The sequence below is a fragment of the Scyliorhinus canicula genome, chromosome 2, assembly GCF_902713615.1.
Source record: "Scyliorhinus canicula chromosome 2, sScyCan1.1, whole genome shotgun sequence".
Lineage (NCBI taxonomy): Eukaryota > Metazoa > Chordata > Chondrichthyes > Carcharhiniformes > Scyliorhinidae > Scyliorhinus > Scyliorhinus canicula.
Window position 1 is genome coordinate 241,641,341 of NC_052147.1, and position 26,124 is coordinate 241,667,464.

Genomic DNA, 26,124 nt, shown 5'->3' on the forward strand with positions numbered 1-26,124 from the left:
GTGATGAAAAGATTTGGGGGGCCAAGTGGTGTGAGTAGTTTCAATGCAGCCGTGCCCTCTTTTTTCTGGCACGAACTAAAGGCACTCCCTTCATAAGACCATAAGACATAGGAGCAGAATGAGGCCACTTGGCCCATCAAGTCTGCTCCTCCATTCAATCATGGCTGATATTTTCTCATCCCCCTTCTCCCCATAACCTCTGATCCCCTTATTAATCAAGAACCTATCTACCTCTGTCTTAAAGACACTCAGTGATTTGGCCTCCACATCCTTCCGCAGCAAAGAGTTCCACAGATTCTCCACTCTCATGCTGAAGAAATTGCTCCTCATCTCTATTTTAAAGGATCGTCCCTATAGTCTGAGATGGTGTCCTCTGGTTCTAGTTTTTCCTACAAGTGGAGCCATTTTCTCCATGTCCACTCTATCCAGGCCTCACAGTATCCTGCAAGTTTCAATAAGATCCACCCTCATCCTCCTAAATTCCAATGAGTACAGACCCAGAGTCCTCAATCGTTCCTCATACAGGTTCTTCATTCTAGGGATAATTCTTGTGAACCTCTTCTGGACCCTTTCCAAGGCCAGCACATCCTTCCTTAGATATGGTGCCCAAAACTGCTCACAATACTCCAAAAGGGGTCTGACCAGAGCCTTAGACAACCTCAGAAGTACATCCCTACTCTTGTATTCTAGCCCGCTTGACATGAATGCTAACATTGCATTCGCCGCCTTAACTGCCGACTGAACCTGCAAGTTAACCTGAAGAGAATCGTGAACAAGGACTCCCAAGTCCCTTTGTGCTTCTGCTTTCCGAAGCATTTCCCCTTTTAGAAAATAGTCTGTGTCTAAATTCCTCATTCCAAAGTGCATAACCTCATACTTTTACACATTGTATTTCATTTGCCACTTCATTGCCCACTCTACTAGCTTGTCCAAATCCTTCTGCAGCCCCCTTGCTTCCTCAATACTACCTATCCCTCTGCAGATCTTTGTTTCATCTGCAAACTTAGCAACAGTGCCTTCAGTACCTTCTTCCAGGTCATTAATGTATTTTGTAAAATGTTGTGGTCCCAGCACACACCCCTGAGGCACACCACTAGTCACCGGCTGCCATCCTGAAAAAGACCTCTTTATCCCCACTTTGTCTTCTGCCAGTCAGCCAATCCTCTATCCATGTCACGATCTTACCCTGAACACCATGAGCTCTTAACTTATTTAAGTGGCACCTTGTCAAAGGCCTTCTGGAAATCTAAATAACTCACGTCAACTGGTTCTCCTTTGTCTAACTTCCTTGTTACCTTCTCAAAGAACTCTTAACAGATTTGTCAGACACGACCTCCCTTTGACAAAGTCTATTTGCTGACTCAGTCGTATTTTACCATCCACTTCCAAGTGCTTTGCTATCTCATCTTTAATAACAGACTCTAAAATCTTACCAATGTCTGAAGTCAGGCTAACCAGCCTATAATTTCCCATCTTCTGCCTCCCTCCCTTTTTAAACAGTGGTGTTATATTAGCCATCTTCTAGTCCTCTGGGACTCTTCCTGCCTCCAGTGATTCCTGAAAGATCATCACTAATACCTCCACAATTTCCTCAGCTAACTCTTTTAGGATCCTGGGGTGTAGTCCATCTGGTCCAGGTGACTTATCCACCTTCAGACCTTTCAGTTTCCCCAGAACCTTCTCCTTAGTAATGGTCACTGCACTCACCTCTGCCCCCTGGTTAGCCTGGAGCTCTGGCATCCCACTGGTGTCTTCCACCGTGAAGACTGATGCAAAGTAACTATTCAGTTCGTCTGGCATTTCTTTGTTTCCTATTATTACTTCTCCTCCAGCCACATTTTCTAGTGGTCCAATAACTTTTTTTGCCTCTCTCTTACCTTTTATATATTGAAAAAAATCTCTTCCTACATCCCTTTATATTACTAGCTAGCTTGCACTCATACTTCATCTTCTCGCCCCTTATTGTTCCCAATCCTCTGGTTTCCCACTAATCCTCGCAACTTTGTATGCTTTTTCTTTAGCCTTTATGCTGTCATTGACATCCCTCGTCAGCCATGGCTGCCTTGTCTTCCCCTTAGCGTCTTTCCTCCTCCTTGGGATGAATTTCTGTTGTGCCTCCCTAATAACCCCCAAAAACTCCTGCCATTGCTGTTCCACTGTCTTACCTGCTAGGCTCCTTTTCCTATCAACTCTGGCCATCTCCTCCCTCGTGTCTTTGTAGTTATCCTTATTTAATTGTAATACCATTACATCTGATTGCAGCTTCTCCCTCTCAAGCTGCAGGGTAAATTCTATCATATTGTGGTCACTGCTCCCTAAGGGTTCCTTCACCTTAAGTTCCCTAATCAAGTCTGCCTCATTACACATCACTAAATCCAGAATTGCCTGTTCCACCGCAGGCTCTGTCACAAGCTGCTCCAAAAAACCATCTCTTAGACATTCCACAAATTCCATTTCTTGGGATCCACTACGAACCTGATTTTCCCATTCCACCTGCATATTGAAGTCCCCCATGATTATTGTAATATTGCCTTTTTTTACATGCCTTTTCTATCTCCTGATTTATTTTCTGCCCCACATCCTGACTACTACTAGGGGGCCTGTACATAACTCCCATCGGGGTCTTTTTACCTTTGCAATCTGTGGAATTCCCTGTCCAGTGAAGCAGTCGAGGCTATCTCTTTGGATGTTTTTAAGATGGATAGCTTTTTGGACAGTAAAGGAATTAGGGGTTATGGTGAGTGGGCAGGTAAGTGGAGCTGAATCGACAAAAAGATCAGCCATGATATTATTGAATGGGGGAGCAAGCTCGAGGAGCCAGATGGCCTATTCCTGCACCTAGTTCTTCTGTTCTTATTTTTGCAGGAAGTTGAATTGAAGTACGTTGAACATTAAGAATGCATGACATTGTTCAATTTCATAAATTAGTTTTGAGACTTTTATGAAGGGTGACTAAAAATATTGTAGTATATTTTGCTTTGAATAACCAAATATTTAACTATCCACGATTGGACACAACACACTGTTGTTGTGCAACTTTCCGCCTGCACCTTGTCATAAATTTTAAAGATGGTGGAAAGTAAGCAACTACATGCTTTACATCACAGTGACTAAGTATTTAATTTTAAAAAAAAGAAAACGTTCTATAAAGACTTTTGACATAGTATGACTTAATAAAATCTAAAGTTCCTTGCTTTATTTTCAGTTGAATCTGTTCTTGTTTTGGCTCTTTCCCTCCAGCATGGCGTGTGTGGCTTGGCTATGGTTGGAACTGTTTTGAGATTATTTTCTCATTGTGTTCAATTTGAAATATTTGAATTGTGTTTGTAATTTAATATGGCGTTTTCTTGGTTGTCTCATTATTTATCTGCTGAAAACAAAAGCTAAATAATGCCTGGAAAAAGTACAATTTTTTGCACTAGCCTGAAAAATTTGTACTGCTTCCCCGTTTGATCATTTTTTTAATGTTACTTCTGAGGACATGCCTACACTTCCATGTATATTCAAAAGGATGCTTAGTAAATCTAGGGGGAACAAACAGTTAATGCTGGCAATGTTAAAATTGAAGATAACATGAAATGCCACACAATCCCTATCATTCCCTTCTAAATTTTGGCTTATGTGATATGCTTCCAAAATTTTCTGTTTTTCTAAAATCGAATTAACGTTTGATTATGTTTGCTATATTTTTACAATATTCCAAAACTTCTCATCAATGCAGTTCTGTCCATATTAATTCAAGTATTTAGATTGTTTAATTGCCCTTGAGAACTGAAAATTTACTTTTAATATTTTTATGAGGGCCACGAAGAATCCAGCTCGAGTTTGTAGAGTCTAACAGAAAGTAACTTTATTTACAAGAATATGTACACAGGACCAGTAGTTCACTGCTGGTTTCCTCTAGCCGGTACTGCACAGGCCAAGTCTATTTATACAGCTGTACTGCTAATGATTGCCCCACCCCACTCTCATTGGGGGTGCTCATATTCCTCAAGTAGCATGGGGTAACCAAATGATCCCAGCCAGTAGGACCCAGGCAAGTTATAAATGAAAATGAAATGAAAATCGCTTATTGTCACGAGTAGGCTTCAATGAAGTTACTGTGAAAAGCCCCTAGTCGCCACATTCCGACGCCTGTTCGGGGAGGCTGGTACGGGAATCGAACCGTGTTGCTGGCCTGCTTGGTCTGCTTTAAAAGCCAGCGATTTAGCCAAGTGAGCTAAACCAGCCCCTAACAGTTATGTAACATTTTTGATCACTGTTGCATCAGTAATTTTGGTGGCTACAGATTCTGAGCTAATAGAGCTGTAGGTAATTGTGCTTAATGTTTTTAGTATTCTATATTAACATCCCATTTCTAGATTGGTGCCTTACTTCCTCGGATATTTGGAATAACTTGCAGAGATGTTCTCTCAGATTTGCTGTTGCGTGTGGAAATCAGATGTGGTGATTTCTATTACAATAAGGTCAGTAGATGAGCTGACTGAATCTTTAAAGTTTGAATTGTGTACTCCTTTTCTCTCTCTACAGATCTAATTAATGGAGCCCAGGAACAGTGTGAACTGCCTCCTATGGATGGCTTCCCTCACTGTGAGAGCAAATTGAAGGTAAACCAAATCTACTTGGAGAATTTTAAAACATTTTATTTTTTTCAATTTGTACATAATATATTCTTTTTTTTCTTTCTTGTCTCCAACCCCAACAATATCTTCTCACTTGTATTGTTTTGGATAAAACTCTTTGGGGGTTCCATGGGTTCATAATAATAATAATAATCGCTTATTGTCACAAGTAGGCTTCAATGAAGTTACTATGAAAAGACCCTCGTCGCCACATACCAGCGCCTGCTCGGGGAGGCCGGTACGGGAATTGAATGCGCGATGCTGGCATTATTCTGCTTAACAAGCCAGCTATTTAGCTCACACATAGATACATTGAATTTACAGTGCAGACAGAGACCATTCGGCCCATCGAGTTTGCACAGACCCTTGGAAAGAGCACCCTACCTGAGCCCAAACCTCCACCCCAGTGACCCCACCTAATCATTTTGGACATTAAGGGCAATCTAGAATGGCCATTCCACCTACCCTGCACATCTTTGGACTGTGGAAGCATACCGGAGCACCCGGAGGAAATCCACGCAGACATGGAGAGAATGTGCAGACTCTGCAAAGGCAGTGACCTAAGCTGGGTATCGAACCTGGGACCCTGGTGCTGGTGAAGCAACAGTGCAAACCACTGTGTGCTACTGTGCTGCCCAAAAGATTGATTCTGTTTATGTTTTCACTTCACTTGACGGTAGAATTTGTTTTTGAAAGCTCACTTAATTATTTTGTCTCCCCTTACACCATTCCCCCAATTGAATCAATGCTCCAAATACTTTCTTGTCTAAGCATTAGCCAATTTAGCACAGGCAAGGAATTGAACCCAAAATATACTTGTTTGAATTTTTGAGAGATTAGAAAGTGAGAGAAGTGGGTGAAGGAAAGGCATTCACCATTCAGGGTTATACTTGAACTGAGATTATTTCTGTCCCCTTCCTACAATGAATTAACTTTAGTAATTTGAACACAAGTTGAGAGACCTAGGCTGGAATTCTCCGACTGTTGGATTCTCACTTCCTGCTGGCAGCGCACCCTCATTGCGTGGGGTAACTTCTATGGCAAATCCATTGCCAAGTGGCGGGAAGAGAGTGTTGCTGCCAGCGAATGGCGTGCCATCGCGAAATGTGTGGTTGGGGGAACCAAAGAATCCTATACCTTATTTAAATTCAGCCTCTCCATATATGGGTTATTAAAGTTGTATTTTTTGATGTCCTTCAGGTACTGATACAATTTCATCTTTTCATGAGAAGGTGAGGTTAGAAAAAAAATCACAAGGCAGTTCAGTCATTCTGATGGTCGATATGCTGTATTTCATACTTCAATCCTTACCATGGCACATAAAAATAATCTGAGGATAGGCCTTCAGTTTTTCCATTTTTAATTGCATTTTTGAGACCTTGGTCAGAATAATTGTAGATTTGTAAAGATGTTTTTCAGCTGGAGTTAATTTATTGTGTACAGTCATTGTGAAAAGATATATAGGACGGCATGGTGGTTTGCGCTGCGGCATCGCAGCGCCCCAGGGACCTGGGTTCAATTCCAGTGTCGGGTGACTGTGATGTGGAGTTTATATGTTCTCCCCGTGTCTGTGTGGGGTTCCTCCGGGTGCTGCGGTTTCCTCCTATTGTCCCAAAGATGTGCAGGTGAGGTGGATTGACCGTGCTAAATTGCCTGTAGTGTCCAAGAGGGATTATGGTGCTGCAGGGATAAAAGGGATAAGGTGGGGTGCTTGGAGGGCCAGTGTAGACCTGATGGACCAAATAGCCTCCTTCTGCACTGTAGGGACAGGGACTCGATGTTTCACATTTTTTTGTGAAATGTAGCTAGGCCTTCACTGTTGCAAAGAAGTTCTTGATGTACTTTAAAAGTAATAACAGCTCTGTGCAACATCTATCTGTGACTTTGGGCCAGTACCCATTATTTTAATTTTAAAAACAATTTAGAGCACCCAATCAATTTTTTCCAATTAAGGGGCAATTTAGCATGGCCATTCCACCTACCCTGCACATCTTTGGGTTGTGGGGGCAAAACCCACGCAAACACAGGGGAATGTGAAAACTCCACACGGACAGTCACCCAGAGCCGGGATCGAACCTGGGACCTCGGCGCCGTGAGGCAACAGGGCTAACCCACTACGTCACCGTGCTGCCCTGCCAGTACCCATTATATGAGATCACTGAAATTGATTCCAAGCTGAATGAGTGTGGCCATTGACTTGGATTTTCCATATTTTCAGACCTTCTCGAGGCTCAAAACTGGCATGCACATGAACACCAGTATTAGGAACAGGAGTAAGCCATTTGGCTCCTTGTGTGTTTTGTAATTTAATAAGATCTCTCTGCATCTTCGAGCTCTGCAATCTCGCACCATTTAGATAATATGCTGCTTTTTTTAATTCTGGACTGATCAGATCGCTTCACACACCTTCACCCGATGCCTGTATCTATGCATTTACATTGTGTATCTAATACCCAATTATGTATTTTCTTTTCATGTACGTAATGATCTCTTTGAGCTGCCACAGAACAATACCTTTCACTATCTTTGGTATATGTGACAATAATCCAATCCAATCAAACATTAACAGTTTTGCATTTTTTTCACATCATACTCCATTTACCAGATTTTTGCCCATTCACTTAACATTTTGTATATCTCTTTGTAGCCTCGGTATGCCCTCTTCACAACTTACTTTCCTACCTATCTTTGTGTCATCAGCAAAGTTAGCAACCATATTTTTGCTCCTTTCATGTCACTTCTTTTAAATTGTGAAAAGGTTGAATTTCCAGCATTGACCCCCACCTTCATTACATCTCGTCAATGGAAATAACCCATTTACACCAGCAAACCAATCTACTTACGCCATGAGCTTTTATTTTTTGCAATAACCTTTGGTGCAGCCCCTTATCAATTGCCTCCTGGAAATTTAGTACAGCACATCCACTGGCTCTTTTTTATCCATAGCATATGTCAATACTTCAAAAAAACTCCACTAAATGCTTAAATATGATTTCCCTTTCTCAAAACCATGTTGACTTGCCTGATTACCTTTAATTTTTCTAACTGCCCTGCTGTAAGTCTTTAATAATAGCTTTTAACATTTTCCCTGTAACAGATGTTAAGCTAACAGGCCTGTAGTTTCCTACTTTCTGTCTCCCTTTTTGAATAAATGAGTTATATTCACTATTTTCCAAACTAATGGAGCCTTCCCTGAATCTAGGGAATTTTGGAAAATTGAAACCAACGCAGCAATTATCTTACTCGCCATTTTTTAAAACACCTTTGATTATTTCCATCAGGATCTAGGGACTTGTCAGACCCCACCTCCCACAGCTTGCTCAGTACCAGCTCCCTTCTGATTTATAATTCCTCCCAAGTTCCTCCCTCACTTCCATTTCCTGATTTACAGCTATTCCTGGGATGTCGCTTATATTCTCTATAGCCCAAACTATGCAAAATATGCAGTTTTGACAAAGGGTCATCTCGACTCAACGTTAACTCTTTTCTCTCCCTCGCCAGACCTGCTGAGATTATCCAGCATTTTCTCTTGGGTTGTGCAAAATATCTGTTCAGTTCATCTGCCTTCTCCTTATTTTCCATTGTTAATTCCCCAGATACTTTCTCTTCGACCAATGCTCACTTTGTTAACTGTTTTCTTACGAATATACAAGCAAGGAGATCTTTCAACCCCCTGAGCCTGCTCTGCCATTTAAGAAGGCCATGACTAATATGATAGTAACCCCTCTTTTAAAAATATCTTCAAAAATACCTATCTGCCTTGATATTTCTAGCTAGCTTTCTCTTGCTCTCTATTTTTACTTTTTATTCATCTTATACTTATTCTTTCATATTTAAAAAATAAAATTTTATGTCCAATATTCTGATGTGCCGGCCACCTCTGTGCAATTGAAGGCTTTTTAGTAAGTTTGATGCTATCTTTAACTCCTAGTTAACTGTGTAAGGTGGGCCCTCCTCTTGGATTTTTATTTCTCATTGGAATATTCCCTTAATTGTTTCCCACTACATCTCTATTGACCGATCCCTTAATCTACTTTGCAGGTTCACTTTAGCCAGCTCAGCTTTCATGCCCTCAAATTGTCTATTTTGGCTGGAAGAATAAAACTTCTTATCTAAATGGTGAGAGATCGCAGAGCTCTGAAAGTACTACACCAGGTTAAAGTCCACAGGTTTGACCCATTCCTCTGAGGAAGGAGCAGTGCTGTGAAAGCTAGTGATTCAAAACAAACCTGTTGGACTTTGACCTGGCGTTATACCTTACTATGAAGGTATACAACAAGACCCATAGTTAAATGAATAACCAGATATTTTAAGGGAGTATTTGCCAGATAAGAGTAGGATTATAACCATGTATAAATAGTGGTATGTGGTGTGATGTCCCTCCTTTGGAAAAAGTAGACAACAACTCAGTTTAACATATTCACAAGCTGACGGTGCACTGTGTCATCAGTAGTTCATAATTCAGGTGGTTGTCTTGTTTTGAAAGAAGTAGTTCGCAGTCCTGATGGAAGGTCTTCTTCAAACCTAAAGTGCAGTTTAGGTTGAATTCAACAGCTGAAGTCACATCCTGTAACATACTGTAGTTGTTTGCAGGATTTTCTCAAGAGTGATGGACTTTCTGTGGGTCACAAAGTCCGTTTCCTGTAGTTTGTTATGGAGTGGCACCATGGATTGTGTTCCATGTGGGATTTGAAAACAATTTTTGACTTGACAAAATAATTCTGAAGTAATACTAGTAAATGTTATATATGATAACCAATGCCCTCTGTCGCATATTCCATGATCAAATGGTGACATCATCAGGCTATGGAGGATTTCCCTCTCTCCCATCTTCGACTGAGCACAAGCTGTACGTCGACAATAAACTCTTGACAACTGGTTAAGTAACCCACGGTGTGGCAATACAGTTATCCTTTGCCTCTATTGTGAAGTAAAAGTAACCCCCCCCCCCCCCAACTGTAACTGAAAAGCTATGGCATTTCAGCCATGTATCACTTGACAGTAACATCATCCTTTATTTAACCAGAGATTTCAGGGCCCATTGTCCTCTCAAACTAATTGTCTCCATTAGCCAGGGCTTTGCCTCAGAAATATAAAGGGGCCTTTGTGCATTTCCTTGGAATTTGATTTCTGCAGTCCCTGGGAGCATTTGTGCCTCTTTGGAGATAACGAGGTTGCTGTGGTTTTTCTGAAGACTAGCAATTTATTTTGTGAGTCATGGCTTTAGTCAACGTAAAGCCTGTGTCTGATATTCATATTTTCAAAAATTGTGAAGTAGCCAGAATAATATGGATATATATATTTTGCAAACATTTGATTTATAAATAGGTAATTCTAGAATAGGATTTCAAACTAAACTGCAAGAGTAGGACAGAATAGTTCAGCCAGCAAATCACAAATTTAAGAATTTGTGAATGTGTTAATCAGTCAAGAATACTTGATCAAATGCCAGGTTGGCTTCCTAACAGAATAAATCGAGGCTAAAACACAATCATTTTTCAAGAAGAGCCGGATGTTAGAAGGCTGAGATTCTTGCAGATATGGTCCTATTGTTGTCATATATCTTGCGATTGGTAAATAATCTGACATTTAACAGAACTAAAAGATATGATTTGCTGAACAAAAAATAAATTGCTTCATAAATTTTGTACTAAAATATAAACTCTACATTCAAATTAAACTTGTGTATTTATTATATGTCTTGTTTTCAGTGGATGAAGACTATGTGGCGGTCAGATCCTTGCTATGCCAGCTATGGTGTTGATGGGTCCATATGCTCATTTTTTATTTACCTCAGTGAGGTCAGTGAAAGTATGCTTAAATTAGTAATGTGGCTTTTGTTCGCCTCTTTTTGACTAATTAATTTGTGTAATAAATTACATGCGTGTGCAATTTTAGATCATTTAAAATTTGTGAAACCTGGCAAAGAATCCGACTTTAATATTAAAACACTAATTATGGAGACAAAAAGGAGGAAAATGCGTAAATGTTGCAGTATGCAAAAATTCTATAAAAATATGAAGAACTGGAGAGGAAACAAAGGCTGAAAATTGTAAATACAGGTTTTGAAAGGAAGTGGGATGTTTTACTTTCTATGTATGTTACTACTTTTGCTGGACTTTAGTGATACAGTAAGGTTTGTTGCATTTAAGGTTTATCAATTTAAAATGAAAACTTCTGAGAAGTTGAATGAAGCTATTTATTTGCCTTGTGGATTATGCTTAAACTAATTGCTTACTACTTGTACATGCAGATATTTCACCCTTTAAAATATTTCATTAGTATCCATTGTTGCTTCTTGTTTCTAAGCTCTGTGTATCCTGTTTTTGATGCATTCCTTTTGTCCTTGAGAATAGGTTGAAAATTGGTGCCCCCCTCTACCATGGAGAGCAAAGAGTCCTCGGGAGGAGACAGACCAACAGAATTTGGTCAGTAGGCCTAACATGTTGACCTATTGTGATATTGTTGTCTTGCCTGGTTGAGATGCTCCGGGCAACTAACTGGGATTCAAATTAGTTTCATTTGAGAACTATTCTTTTTCGTTCACAAGATGTGGGAATCAATGGCGAGCCCAGCATTTATTGCCCTTGAGAAGGTGATGGTGAGCTGCTGCCTTGAACTACTGCAAGTCCATGTGGTGTAGATATATCCATAGTGCTGCAAGGGAGAGAGTGCCAATATTTTTGACCCAGCGACAGTAAGGAACGGTGATATATTTCCAAGTTAGGATGGTGAGTGGCTTGGCGGGGAACATTCCGGCAGTGGTTTGCCCATGTATTTGCTGCCCTTATCCTTTTGGACGATTATGGTCATGGGTTTGGAAAGTGTTGTCTCGGTGCATACAATCCTAGTGATGTCTTCGTACTGAGACAATTGCCTTGGTACTGAGATAATTTATCTCTCAACAACCACAGCCCTCTTCCTTTTGTGCTAAATTTGACTCCCGTTGACTCAAGGTTTGTTCTGGCTCACTGGGTCAAATGTTGCCTTGATGTCTAGGGCAGCCACACTCACCTCATTGAGAGTGAGGGAAGATTATGATGGGGACTGTAGAAGGAGTCTAAACATTTTAGCTCCATACATGTGATCTTTTTCGAAAAAACCTATGGTACATTAAGGAAGTTATTACAGTATTGGAATGAAATGTATATCATATAGGTGAGCCATGAGAATCTCCAAAGGATTCATGCCTTGAAATCTTTGAACCAAGAGGCATGCATCCAGCATCATTTTTTAAAAAATAAGTGAGAAAGATGTAAGAGCTTTGGTTATTTTTAGATACAGTCCTATAGTTATGGAACTCCTGAATTGTGATGGGACTGATTAATACAGTTAATGGTTAAACCCTGCATTTCACCAGCTGGTCAGTGTTGGGCAGAAGTTAAAGTGCTTTAAAGTTGAAGGGTGACACGGTGGCACAATGGTTAGCACTGCTGCCTCACTGCTCCAGGGACCCGGGTTCAATTCCAGCCTCGGGTGACTGTCTGTGACAAGTTTGCACTTCTTCCCTGTGTCTGCATGGGTTTCCTCCGGATGCTTCGGTTTCCTCCTGCAGTCCAAAGATGTGCAGGTTAAGTCGATCGGCCATGCTAAATTGCTCCTTGTGTTCAAAAGGTTAGGTGAGGTTACTGGGTTATGGGAATAGGTTGGAGACATGGGCTGATGTTGGGTGCTCTTTCCAAGGACCGGTGCAGACTCAATGGGCTGAATGACCACCTGTACTGTAAATTCTATGTTCAGTGTTCCTTGTATCAGCACATCCCTCACTAGGTTAACTGCTTGTGTAAAAAAGCCATTGAAAGGTATAGTGCTTCTTTAGTTGGATTCTTTATTGCTAAAAGGTGTACTGGGAAACACTTGTTACTATCTTCACTTTCTATGTTGGAATAAGGAAATTAGTGTAACTTCATTGAGCCACTGTGACAGATTCTCACTTTTTAAAAATTATCTGTACAGCTAAATCTTAGTGTATTCTCTTTGCATGCATCTATGGCATGTCACTATGGATATACCTATTTTGCAGACTTTGTGGACAGAGGGTTCAGTGCAGACTTGCTAGAAGTTTGTATTTGCAGGTTAGATCCTTTTTCACTCTTTGCTATTTCTTCGTAAAATAGTGCTTTTTTAAAATATCTAGACCTATCTGAAGAACATCATGTTTGTCCAGTCCTGAAGAAAGATTTATAAATCCATTCGAGGTTAAGAATGACTTTGTGAAGGTCACAGTTGCATTGAACTTCTCCGGTAGGGATGTGATATCTCTATATCAGGCACATCTGCCAGGGCATACTTGCTTCATGAATACATTATTTAACAGAGCCATTAATTTTTCATTTCTCTATGAGACCACACCTTGAGTAACACAATAGTAGTATAATTGTGTACATGCATGTTCGATGGAGCAGGGTAGATCCCTGTTTCAGTCACTAGTCAGACATCTGTCACTCTGGGAAGGCTTACCAAGTAACTTTGTTGCCATTAATCATTGCTTTTCATAGCCAAGAATTTGGTTTGAAAAGTAGCTCATGTTTGGCATTTTTGTTATAATTCATAATCCATATTTTTGTCACTAATCTATAATCTGAAATTATGGGGAAATTATTGGTTCGACTGATATGAATTTTGTTCAGATTTTATCTAGCACATCACATCATCTTCTGTAGGAATTTGATGGTAAGCTAGAAAATGTGTTCGGATGGGTAACATAATTAATGTAGAATTGAATAATTAAAATGTTATCTTTGTCACAGGCTGAAATTCGAACAGATTTCAATTACCTCTTTAAAATGATGTCTGCACATGATGAATTTCGATGGATGCGATTAAGAATAAATCGAATGGCAAGTGCCTGGATAGAAGCTGTAAAGTCACTTGCAGGAAAACAAAATTTAGAACTCAAACGTAAAAAGGTCAGTTCCAGAATTTGCCTGAAACCTTTGTACTCCTGGGATGTGGATATCTATCCCAATTTGTCCTCGAGAAAGCAGTGTTGTGCTGCTTTCTTGATTTGCTGCGCAGGTCTGGTGAGGGTAATCCCACAATGCTGTTGGGTTGGAAGATTTTGTATCATTGATTTTTTTAAAATAAATTTAGTGTATTCAATTCAGTTTTTTTTTCCAATTAAGGGGCAATTTAGCGTGGCCAATCCACCTACCCTGCACATTTTTGGGTTGTGGGGGGCGAAACCCACGCAAACACTGGGAGAATGTGCAAACTCCACAAGGACAGTGACCCAGAGCCGGGATGGAACCTGGGACCTCAGTGCCATGATGCAGCAGGGCTAACCCACTGCACCACCGTGCTGCCCCTATTTTGTACCATTGATGATGAATGGACAGCAGTATACAGCAAGTCAGGGTGGTATGTAACTTTGAGGGGACTTTCAGGTGGTGGTGTTATCATTCACCTGTTGCCCTTGTTCCAAGTGATCGAGGTTTCAGATTTTAAAGATGCTGTTTAAAAGTGGCTTGGTGAGTTGCTTCAGTGAATCTTGTAGATGATGCACACTGTAGCCATTGTACCAGTGGTGGATGGGGTTGCGGGGCTAATGGGCTGCTTTGACTTGGGTGGTGTCGAGCTTATGGAGTGTTGTTAGAGCTGCATTCACTCAGCCAAGTGGCGAGCATCCCTTCACTCTTGTGCTCTGTTGACAGTGGACTGGTTTTGGGAAGTCAGAAGGAGAGTTATCCACTGTAAAATATCCAGCCACTGACCTGATCTTGTAGCCACAACATTTTTCTGACTGGACAAGTTAATCATCTATTCAAATGGTCAACAAAAAACGCTGTTGGTGAGGAGTCACTGAGGAGCATTCTGAGAAAACTCACCTCATTCAGCATAGCTGAGGAGGAGATTTTAGAGTTCCTAGTGCTCAATGGGAGGAAGAGCAGTCAACAAACACTGGTTCAGAAAGTAACATGGGACCAACCAAAGCAGCTGAGTGGTAAGTCCTGGTGAGTATTTTCAATATATTAAAGAAATTCATTGCTTAATTCTAAGGTAGGGACGAAAAAAAAACAAGTATAGAATAGTATTATATAATTATAATAGAAGTGTTTGGGAAGAAACAAGTTTCCTAGTTTAAAATAAAATTCTAATTAAGGGGCAATTTAGTGTGGCTAATCCACCTACCTTGCAGATCTTTGGGTTGTGGGGGTGAGACCCAAGCAGACATGGGAAGAATGTGCAAAATCCACATGGACGGGGGGGCTAGAATGGAATCCTGGTTCTCGGCGCCGTGATAACCATGGTAACCACTGACAACCGTGGTAACCACTACGCCACCCATGCTGCAAAAATGTTTCTAGTTAACGTAAATATTTTTCAAGGGAGTGACCAGCTTAATCGAGAGGGACATCATGGCAGGAGACCTCAAACCCGTGGTTTGCTCCTCCTAAACAATGTGAGAAAGTAGGGTCACTTCCACAATGTGTGTCCAAATGCAGCTTCTAGATAATGTATTTCGGAGCTGGAGCTGCGGGAGGATTCACTGTGGACCATCTGCATTGCTGAGAAAGTCATGGATAGAGATGGGAGGAGCAGACAGAGATACACAACTCTGAAGAGGTAGAAAGGTTCTGAAGATTGGAGAGTGGCGAATGTTGTGCCCCTGTTCAAAAAAGGGAATAGGGATAACCCTGGGAATTACAGGCCAGTTAGTCTTACTTCGGTGGTAGGCAAAGTAATGGAAAGGGTACTGAGGGATAGGATTTCTGAGCATCTGGAAAGGCACTGCTTGATTAGGGATAGTCAGCACGGATTTGTGAGGGGTAGGTCTTGCCTTACAAGTCTTATTGACTTCTTTGATGAGGTGACCAAGCATGTGGATGAAGGTAAAGCAGTAGATGTAGTGTACATGGATTTTAATAAGGCATTTGATAAGGTTCCCCATTGTAGGCTTGTGCAGAAAGTAAGGAGGCATGGGATAGTGGGAAATTTGGCCAGTTGGATAACGAACTGGCTAACCGATAGAAGACAGAGAGTTGTGGTGGATGGCAAATATTCAGCCTGGAGCCCAGTTATCAGTGGCGTACCACAGGGAGCAGTTCTGGGTCCTCTGCTGTTTGTGATTTTCATTAATGACTTGGATGAGGGAGTTGAAGGGTGGGTCAGTAAATTTGCAGACGATACGAAGATTGGTGGAGTTGTGGATAGTGAGGAGGGCTGTTGTCGGCTTCAAAGAGACATAGATAGAATGCAGAGCTGGGCTGAGAAGTGGCAGATGGAGTTTAACCCTGACAAGCGTGAGGTTGTCCATTTTGGAAGGACAAATATGAATGCGGAATACAGAGTTAACGGTAGGGTTCTTAGCAATGTGGAGGAGCAGAGAGATCTTGGGGTCTATGTTCATAGATCTTTGAAAGTTGCCACTCGAGTGGATAGAGCTGCGAAGAAGGCCTATAGTGTGCTAGCGTTCATTAGCAGAGGGATTGAATTTAAGAGCCGTGAGGTGATGATGCAGCTGTACAAAACCTTGGTCAGGCCACATTTGGAGTACTGTGTGCAGTTCTGGTCGCCTCATTTTAGGAAGGATGTGGAAGCTTTGGAAAAGGTGCAAAGGAGATTTACCAGGATGTTGCCTGGAATGGAGAGTAGGTCATACGAGGAAAGGTTGAGGGTGCTAGGCCTTTTCTCATTAGAACGGAGAAGGATGAGGGGCGACTTGATAGAGGTTTATAAGGTGATTAGGGGAATAGATAGAGTAGACAGTCAGAGACTTTTTTCCCCGGGTGGAACACACCATTACAAGGGGACATAAATTTAAGATAAATGGTGGAAGATATAGAGGGGATGTCAGAGGTAGGCTCTTTACCCAGAGAGTAGTGGGGGCATGGAATGCACTGCTGTGGAAGTAGTTGAGTCGGAAACATTAGGGACCTTCAAGCGGCTATTGGATAGGTACATGGATTAGGGTAGAATAATGGAGTGTTGGTTAACTTCTTAAGGGCAGCACGGTAGCATTGTGGATAGCACAATTGCTTCACAGCTCCAGGGTCCCAAGTTCGATTTCGACTTGGGTCACTGTGTGGAGTCTGCACATCCTCCCCGTGACTGCGTGGGTTTCCTCCGGGTACTCCGGTTTCCTCCCACAGTCCAAAGATGTGCAGGTTGGGTGGATTGGCCATGAAAAATTATCCAAAATTCTATGATTAACCTAGGACAAAAGTTCGGCGCAACATCGTGGGCCGAAGGGCCTGTTCTGTGCTGTATTTCTCTATCTATCTATCTATCTAAAGGGAAGGGGGGATGAAGGGAGAAGGGAACTCAGCAGAACCATAGGAAGAAGCGTGCCCCCTTGAACACACGAGGCCTGCAACAGAAACCACGGCAGGAAGGGGAGAACAGGAGCATTGGTACAGAACACGAGCATTGGTACAGAACACCCGGAACAAAAGGGTATGTCAGGGAGGAGGGGGGCAGAGAGACGGGGGGAGGGGGGGGGGGGGGACACAGAGGATATACCAAGAGAGATTTTATGTACGAGTTGCAGGGCTCTAGAGATAGGGGATTCAATAGTTAGGGGAAAAGATAGATGTTTCTGTGGCTGCAAACGTGAATCAAGGATGGTACATTGTCTCACTGGTGCCCGGGTGCAGGGTGTCATTGAGTGGCTGGAGGGCATTCTGCAGAGGGACGGTGAACAGCCAGTGGCCTTGGTACACATTGGTGCCAATGACATAGGTAAGGTGTGAGGACCTGCAAGCTGAATACAGGAAGTTAGGAGATAAATTAAAATGCAGGACCTCAAACTTACCAATCTCAGGATTACTCCCAGTTCCACACGCTAGCGTGAGGAATAAAAGGATAGACCAAATGAATACGTGTCTGCAGAGATGGTGTAAGCAGAGGGAATAGGATTCTTTAGACACTAGAACTAATTCTGGGGAAGGTGGGAACTGTACAAACTGGAAGGGTTGCACCCTGGCAGGGCTGGGACCAATGCCCTTGCGGGGGCTTTTGCTGCTTCTGTTGGGGAGTATTTAAACTAGTGTGGCAGGAGGATGGGATCCCAGGAGCAGGCTCAGATAGGTCAAATCCAGATCAGAAAAATGGAGGTGGACCATCAGCTCGTGATAGACTGGGAATTACAGAAGAAGCAAAGTTTAAAAATGTCCAGCAAGGGAAATTGATGGTGTTAAAATGTATATACTTCAATGCATGGAGTATTACAAACCAGGTAGATGTTTTGAGGGCACAGGTAGACACATGGCAGCAGGATGTCATTGCTGTAACTGAAACTTGCCTGATGGAGGGGCAAAATTGGCAACTTAATTCCCTGGTTATAGAGTCAGACACAATATAGTAGGGGATGGAAAAGGAGGGGGATGTCACACTAATGGTTAAAGAATCAATTCCAGTTGTGAGAATGGATGATGTACGAAACACAATTTTGAATAACTGAGTGAGAGACAAGAATTCATTTCAAAAAGTGTGGGGAGAGGAAGAAATTCATTTTGAATCACGGAGAGGAGCGAGAGTTAATTTTGAATAGCACGGGGAGAGAGAAGAGAGTTCAATTTGAATAGTGGAGAGTGGCAAGAGTTCATTTCAAAAAACGCGGGGAGAGAGGAGAGTTCATTTTGAAGGAGAGAGTTCATTTTGAATAGCAGGCTGGGTGAGAGTTCATTTTGAGTAGTGGAGAGAGACGAGAGTTCATTTTGAACTTCGGATCATCCGGGAGGCAGAGGTGGTGAAGGAGTTTCAGGGAGGTAGCCTCACCCAAGGCTCAGAGACCATTTATATGGGATCTCTTACCCGAATAAACAGGTTGGAAATCGTGGGAACAGCAGCCGGTGGGCGGAGCCGGGTGGGTGGTCAGTGAATAAATCTGGCGCGGGGTGGATTCAGGCCTAGTATTTCGTTTTCCTTTTAAATCTCTTGGGGAATTCAGATTAGAGGGGATGGAGGTTAGGGCAGTTGACTACACCTCTGGGAAATGCACCCAACTCCAACTCATCGCAGACCGCGGTAGGGAACTGGAGCCAGATAAACTTTGGATCATCCGGGAGGCAGAGGAGATGATAGAGAGTTAGCCATGCCCAAGGTTCAAGACAAGAGTAGCTGGGGTATAGTCAGGGGAAGGAAAGGGAACAGGCAGATAGTGCAGGGATCCCTTGTAGCCGTTCCCCTTCAAAACAAGATAACCGTTTTGGATGCTGTTGGGGGGGGTGGGGAAACCTGCTAGGGAAAGGTCATAGCAGCCAGGTCTCTGGTACTGAGCCTGGCTCTGTGGCTCAGAAGTGAAGGGGGAGAATAGAAAAGCAATAGAGATAGGAGACTCAATGGTTAAGGGAGCGGATAGGAGATTCTGTGGTCGTGAACAAGATTCCTGGAAGGCATGTTGCCTCCCAGGTGCGAGGGTCTGGGATGTCTCTGATCGAATCTACAGGACTCTTAAGGGGGAGCAACCAGAAGTTGTGATGCACACTGGCATCAATGGCAGAGCTAAGAAAAGGGATGAGGATCTAAAAAGTGAGTTAGGTTGGAAGTTAAAGAGCACGACGACCAGAGTAGTAATCTCAGGATTGTTACTGGTGCCACATGCGCGTGAGGCAAGGAAGAGAGAGCGAGTGCAGCTGAACAAATGGCTGCAGGGCTGGTCCAGTACGGAAAGCTTCAGTAATGTAGATCATTGGGGTACCTTCTGGGGAAGGTGGGACCTGTACATGAAGGACAGGTTGCACCTAAACTGGAGGGGCACCAATATCTTGGATGGGAGGTTTCCTAGAACTCTTCGGGAGGGTTTAAACTAGTTTGGATGGGGAGATGGGAATCAAGACTACGGATCAGAGGATAGGGTAGCTGTTGAATGGGCAAAAATAGTATGCAGCAAGTCTGTGAGGAAGGATAGACAGTCGATAGGGCAAAGTTGCACTCAGTAGGCTGGGTTAACGTGTGTATGTTTCAATGCAAGGAGTGTCAGGAATAAGGGAGATGAACTTCAGGCATGGATCAGTATTTGGAACTATGATGTTGTGGTCATATGGAGACATGGATTTCACAAGGGCAGGAATGGTTGTTAGATGTTCCGGGATTTAGATGTTTTAAGAAGGATAGGGAGAGAGGTAAAAGAGGAGGGGAAGTGGCCCTGTTAATTAGAGAGTGCTTCACAGCTGCAGAAAAGGAGGTAGTCGAGGAGGGCTTTGTCGACTGAGTCAGTGTCTCCCTGTGTCTGCGTGGGATTCCTCCGGGTGCTCCGGTTTCCTCCCACAATCCAAAGACGTGCAGGTCAGGTCGATTGGTCATGATAAATTGCCCTTGGTGACCAAAGGGGTTACTGGGATAGAATGGAAGTGAGGGCTTAAGTGGGTTGGTGCAGACTTGATGGGCCGAATGGCTCCTTCTGCACTGTATGTTCTATGTTGTTCAGAATGGGTGGAAGTCAGAAACAAGAAAGGAGCAGTCACTTTATTGGGAGTTTTCTATAGAGCCCCCCCCAATAGCAGTAGTGAGATGGAGGAAAGGTGCATAAGTAACAGAGTTGTTGTCATGGGTGACTTCAACTTCCCTAATATTGACTGGAACCTCATTAGTGCAAATGGTTTAGGTGGAGCAGATTTTGTCAGGTGTGTCCAGGAAGGATTCCTGACTCAGTATGTAGATAGGCCGACTAGGGGGGAGGCTATATTAGATTAGGTGGATGGCAACAAACCAGGTCTGGTGTCAGATGTCTCGGTGAGAGTATTTTGGCGACAGTGACTACAACTCCTTGACCTTTACCATAGTCATGGAGAGGGACAGGAACAGACTGTATGGGAAGGTATTTAATTGGGGGAGGGGAAATTATGCTGCTATTAGGCAGGAGCTGAGAAGCATGAATTGGGAACAGATGTTCTCAGGGAAATGCATAACAGTAATGTGAGGGCTGTTTAAGGAGCACTTCTGCGTGCAGGATAATTTTGTCCCACTGAGACAAGGCAGGAATGATAAGGTGAAGGAGCCTTGGATGACAAGAGAAATGGAGCTTATAGTCAAGAGGAAGAAGGGAGCAAGGATCTGGCACAGCTCTAGAGGGTTATAAGGTAGCCAGGACAGAACTCAAAAACAGACTTAAGAGAATAGAAGGGGGTATGAAAAAGCCCCGATGGGAAGAATGAGGGGAAAACCCAAGGCATTCTACACTTATGTGAGAAATAAAATGATGATCAGAATAAGATGATGATCAGAGTGAGAGTAAGGCTGATCAGGGATAGTGGAGGGAACTTGAGAGTTTGAGGAGGTGGGGGAGGCCCTAAATGAATATTTTGCTTCAATATTCACTAGAGAGAGGGACCTTGTTGCTCGTGAGAACAGCGTAAACCAAGTTAATAGGATCGAACAGGTTGATATTAAGAAGGAGGATGTGCTATAAATTTAGATAAGTCCCCTGGGCCTGACGGGATATACCCAAGGTTACTACAGGAAGCAAGGGAGGAGATTGCTGCGCCGTTGGCAATGATCTTTGCGTCCTCACTCTCCACTAGAGTAGTACCGGATGATTGGAGGGAGGTGAATGTTGTTCCCCTGATCAAGAAAGGGAGTAGGGAGATCCCTGGGAATTAGAGACCAGTCTTGCATCTGTGGTGCGCAAAATACTGGAAAAGATTCTGAGAGATGGGATTTATATTTATTCCTGTCATTTCTGTAGTTTGATTTTCCAATTGTGTCCCCAGCTCATAATTTTGACTTTGATTTCAGCTTTAAATTATGTTTCTTGTAGACTGATAGTCTCCAGTTTTCTTTAATTTATCTGATATCAGCAGAACTTCACACCTAGAATTGTCACCAAATTCAACTGAACCTCATCCTTTCCTTTCCAGCTACTTACTAAGATAGTTACTTTCAATGAAGGTGTGAGCCATTGTTTTTAGCTTCATACAAAAATCCTGTTTGCTAAGCTTGTTTGGAAGAAGGAATTTGCATTTTATAATCCTGCTCTTTGCAGCTGCTGTTAACCCTTCGTAGGATCTTTTCCTGTATCCTCTCATGATTCTCTCAGACCAGATATTGCCAGACTTCCATGTTTCAAATGACACATCTTTCCATATTTTCAATAACGGGATAGGATGGCAGTGTGGCGTAGGTAGGGTGCTCTTTCAGGGGCTGGTGTGGACTCAATGGACTGAATGGCCTCCTGCACTGTAGATTCTATGATGGAGTTGTAGATAGTGTCGACGGCTGTTGTCGGTTACAATAGGACATTGACAAGATGCAGAGCTGGGCTGAGAAGTGGCAGATAGAGTTCAACCTAGATAAGTATGAAGTGATTCATTTTGGAAAGTTGAATTTGAATGCTGAATACAGGGTTAAAGGCTGGATTCTTGGAAGTGTGGAGAAACAGAGGGATCTTGCGGTCCATGTACATAGATCCCTCAAAGTTGCCACCCAGGTTGATCAGGTTGTAGGTGTATGGTGTGTTGACTTTCATTAACGGGGAGATTGAGTTTAAGAGCCGTGAGATTTTGCTGCTGCTTTATAAAACCCTGGTTAGACCACACTTGCAATATTATGTCCAGTTCTGGTTGCCTCATAATAGGAAGGATGTGGATGCTTTGGAGAGGGTGCAGAGAAGATTTACCAGGATGATACCTGGTCTGGAGGGCATGTCTTATGAAGAAAGGTTGAGGGAGCTCGGGCTCTTCTCAGTGGAGTGAAGAAGGAAAGAGAGGCGACTTGATAGAGGAATACAAAGTGATGAGAGGCATGGAAGAGTGGATAGCCAGAGATTTTTCCCCAGGGTGGAAATGGCTGTCACGAGGAGGACATAATATTAAAGTGATTGGAGGAAGATATGGGAAGATGTCAGAGGTAGGTTCTTTACAGAGTGGTGGGTGCATGGAATGCACTACCAGCGGAGGTGGGGGAGTCTGAGTCATTAGGGACATTTAAGCGACTCTTGGCAGGCACATGGACAGGAATAAATTGAAGGGGTGTAGGTTCGGTTGATCTTAGATCGGCACAACATTGTGGGCCGAAGAGCCTGCACTGTGCTGTGCTATACTGTTCTATGTTCTATAAATGGGTCAACATACAAGGTTTTATGGGTTGAGCTTGGAAATAAAAAAGGGGCCATCACACTACTGGTAGTATACTACAGATCCCCGAATAGTGAAAGGGAGATATGTGTGTGTGTGTGTGTCACCAATGATTATTTTAAACAACATCATAACGTGAACCTTGTAATCCTTTTTTATTATTTATTCAGTATTTCTTAATACTTCAGAAATACTGAAGATGGCTTAGTCCTTTTGGAATATTCAATTGCCAGATGAGTCCACTTTGATCCCAGAATTATTTCTAATTTCAGATTTGCTCAGTTCCCCTACATCCACATGGTGAAATTTAGTATAACATTACTGTTACAATATATAATGTTTTTTTCTGCACTTCTTAACACACTGGTTTTACATTGTAAATTCTTCTGTTCACATTTTTAATGGAAGCACCTATATACACACATTGTTGAACAGTATCCTGCAACTTATTGTCTTAGATCACAAATGATTAATAGTCACCAGATTCAAATAGTTTGGGTTAGGAATAAAGTACAACAAGTCCATTATAATCTGGATTGAAGCAAATACTCATATTTGTGTGTACGCATATTTCTCCACTGATTTGAATGATAATGTTAGTTATATAATCATTTTTCAAGGAAAGGATTGTAATATTAAAGAGTAATTTGTATATAACTTTATTTCTTAGATTCTTATCCATCTTGGGCTTTTGACAAAGGAATCAGGATTTAAGATTGCAGAAAATGCTTTCAGCGGTGGCCCTCTTGGTGAATTAGTGCAGTGGAGTGATTTGATTACAACTCTCTACCTACTGGGCCATGACATTAGGATTTCAGCCTCACTGGCTGAACTAAAAGAGTAAGGATCGAAAATTTCATCAGTGATGCATAAAAGCTATAAATGTTAATCTCTTAAAATATATATATTCATGCATGTTGTAATGCTAAATTGTTTTGTGAGAATAGTCATGTTTTTAGTGGTAATTCTATATAGCAGTAACATAGAAGATTAAGTAAGATATGTTATTCCGCCCTAACCTGCACATGAAAGAAAAGCGGATGTTGCTGTAGCTGAAATGGCATGATACAAAAGCACTTGGATTTCAATTCACTTTGTTGACAACTACCACATAAAGCAGTATCAAAGTGAAACAATTTGTAAACATAGCGTAACCACTTCTGTATTCTGTCCTAATCCTATCAACCTTGCTTATATGTTACAAAGCATAGAATGTGTTTACATTTAACATATTTTTATAAAAACAGGAAATACTGGAAATAGTCAGCAGCATTTGGGAAGAGAGAAACCAAAAGAGTAATGAATGAAATGAAAATGGAAATGAAAAGAAAATCACTTATTGTCACAAGTAGGCTTCAAATGAAGTTACTGTGAAAAGCCCCTAGTCGCCACGTTCCGGTGCCTGTTCGGGGAGGCTGGTACGGGAATTGAACCGTGCTGCTGGCCTGCCTTGGTCTGTTTTAAAAGCCAACGATTTAGCCCTGTGCTAAACCATATAAACCAGTTAGTTGAAATGTTCTCTCTCTTGTCCATAAATGCTGCCTGACCTGAGTATTTATACTATTTTCGGTTTTTAATTTCACATTTCCGGCATCCCCACAGTATTTTTTGTATAATTTACTGAATAGTATTACGTGTGCTTTTTGTCTCCTACTTTATGTTAACATCTCAATTCTTGATGTGTTGTCTTCAAAATGCAGCTCAGTAGATATATGATATTGATTCTGTCATTTTATTTTTGAAAAATGATAAGAGACAATGTTCGAATTTGGAATCCAAAGATTCCCTGCAGTGCAGAAAGAGGCCATTTGGCCCATGAGTCTGAACTGACCCTCTAGCTAGGTCCACTCACTTTCCCTATTCTCTTAACCCCATCCAACCTGCACATCTTTGGACTGTGGGATAAAACCCTGGCACATGGAGGGAATCCACGCGGACATGGAGAGGTGGTGGCGTAGTGGTATTATCAGTAGACGAGTAAACCAGAAACCTGGAGTAATGCTCTGGTGAAATTTGAATTCAATAAAAATCTGGAATTAAAAGTCTAATGACCTTGAAACTACTGTTGATTGCTGTAAAAAATAAAAAATAAAAAAATAAAAATAAAAAATCTGGTTCACTGTCCTTTAGGGAAGGAAATCTGTTATCCATACCTGGTCTACATGTGACTCCAGACCCACAGAAATGTGGTTGCCCCCTCGAGAGCAATTCAGGATGGGCGACGCCCACGTCTCACGAATGAATTAAAAAAAGCATGCAAACTCCACACAGGAACTTAAGGTGTTCAATATCAATAGAGAAATGGTGTTAGGGAAAATGAAGGCTGATAAATCCCCAGAGTCTGATAATCTACATTCCAGGGTACTGAAAGAGGTGGCTCTAGAAATAGTGGATGCATTGGTGGTCATCTTCCAGGATTCTATAAACTACGGAACAGTTACTGCAGATTGGAGGGTGCGTAATGTAAAAAGGGAGGTCAAGAGAAAGCAGGGAATTATAGATCAGTAAGCCTGATGTCAGCATTGGGAAAATTCTGGAATCCATTATCAAAGATTTCATAACAGAGCACCTAGAAAACAGTGGCAGGATTGGACAGAATCAGCATGGATTTAGGAAGGGGAAATCATACTTGACAAATTACTGGAATTCTTTGAGGATGTAACTAGTAGAATTGATGAAGGGGAGCCAGTGGATGTGATGTATTTGAACTTTCAGAAGGCTTTTGACAAAGACCCGCATAAAAGATAAGCGTGTAAAATTAAAGCTCATGGAATTGGGGGTAACGTAAGAGATGGATAGAAAACTGGTTGGCAGACAGGAAAGAAAGAGTTGGAATTAATAGGTCTTTTTCAAATTGGCAGGCAGTGACTAGTGGGGTACTGCAGGAATTGATGCTCGGACCCCAGCTATTCACAATATATATTAGATTTAGATGAGGGAACAAAATGTAATATCTCCAGATCTGCAGATAACACCAAGTTGGGTGGGAGGGTGAGCTGTGAGGAGGATGCAGGGATCCTTCAGGGTGATTTGGACATGTTGAGGGAGTGGGCAAATTAATGATAGATGCAGTGTAATTTGGACAAACGTGAGGTTATCCATTTTGGTAGCAAAAACAAGAAGGCAGGCTATTATCTGCATGCCCATAAATTAGGAAAGGGGAACGTGCAGCGAGACCTGCGTGTCCTCGTACACCAGTCACTGAAGGTAAGCATGCAGGTGCAGCAGGCGGTAAAGAAAGCAAATGGAATGCTGGCCTTCATTGCAAGAGGATTCGAATACAGGAACAGGGATGTCTTGCTGCAATTATACAGGGCCTTGGCGAGGCCACACCTGGAATATTGTGTGCACTTTCTGTCTCCTTAGCTGAGGAAAGATGTCCTGGCTATAGAGGGAGTATAGCGAAGGTTTACCATACTGATTCCTGGGATGGCAGGACTGACTTACGAGGAGAGATTGAATCGGTTAGGATTGTATTCGCTGGAGTT

The 26,124-nt window shown here is 42.1% G+C and overlaps 1 protein-coding gene across 3 annotated transcripts in view; it reads left to right on the plus strand.

The window, feature by feature from the left end:
- The window catches only part of mgat5 (alpha-1,6-mannosylglycoprotein 6-beta-N-acetylglucosaminyltransferase), a 175,960-nt gene that overhangs the window by 44,681 nt on the left and 105,155 nt on the right, over positions 1–26,124 (plus strand). For all 3 annotated transcript variants that reach the window (XM_038789876.1, XM_038789875.1, XM_038789877.1), the window contains exons 4-8: positions 4,531–4,607; positions 10,334–10,423; positions 10,979–11,050; positions 13,373–13,531; positions 23,307–23,476. In XM_038789876.1, coding sequence (XP_038645804.1) covers positions 4,531–4,607; positions 10,334–10,423; positions 10,979–11,050; positions 13,373–13,531; positions 23,307–23,476 — 568 coding nt within the window. The remainder of the gene's footprint in view (positions 1–4,530; positions 4,608–10,333; positions 10,424–10,978; positions 11,051–13,372; positions 13,532–23,306; positions 23,477–26,124) is intronic.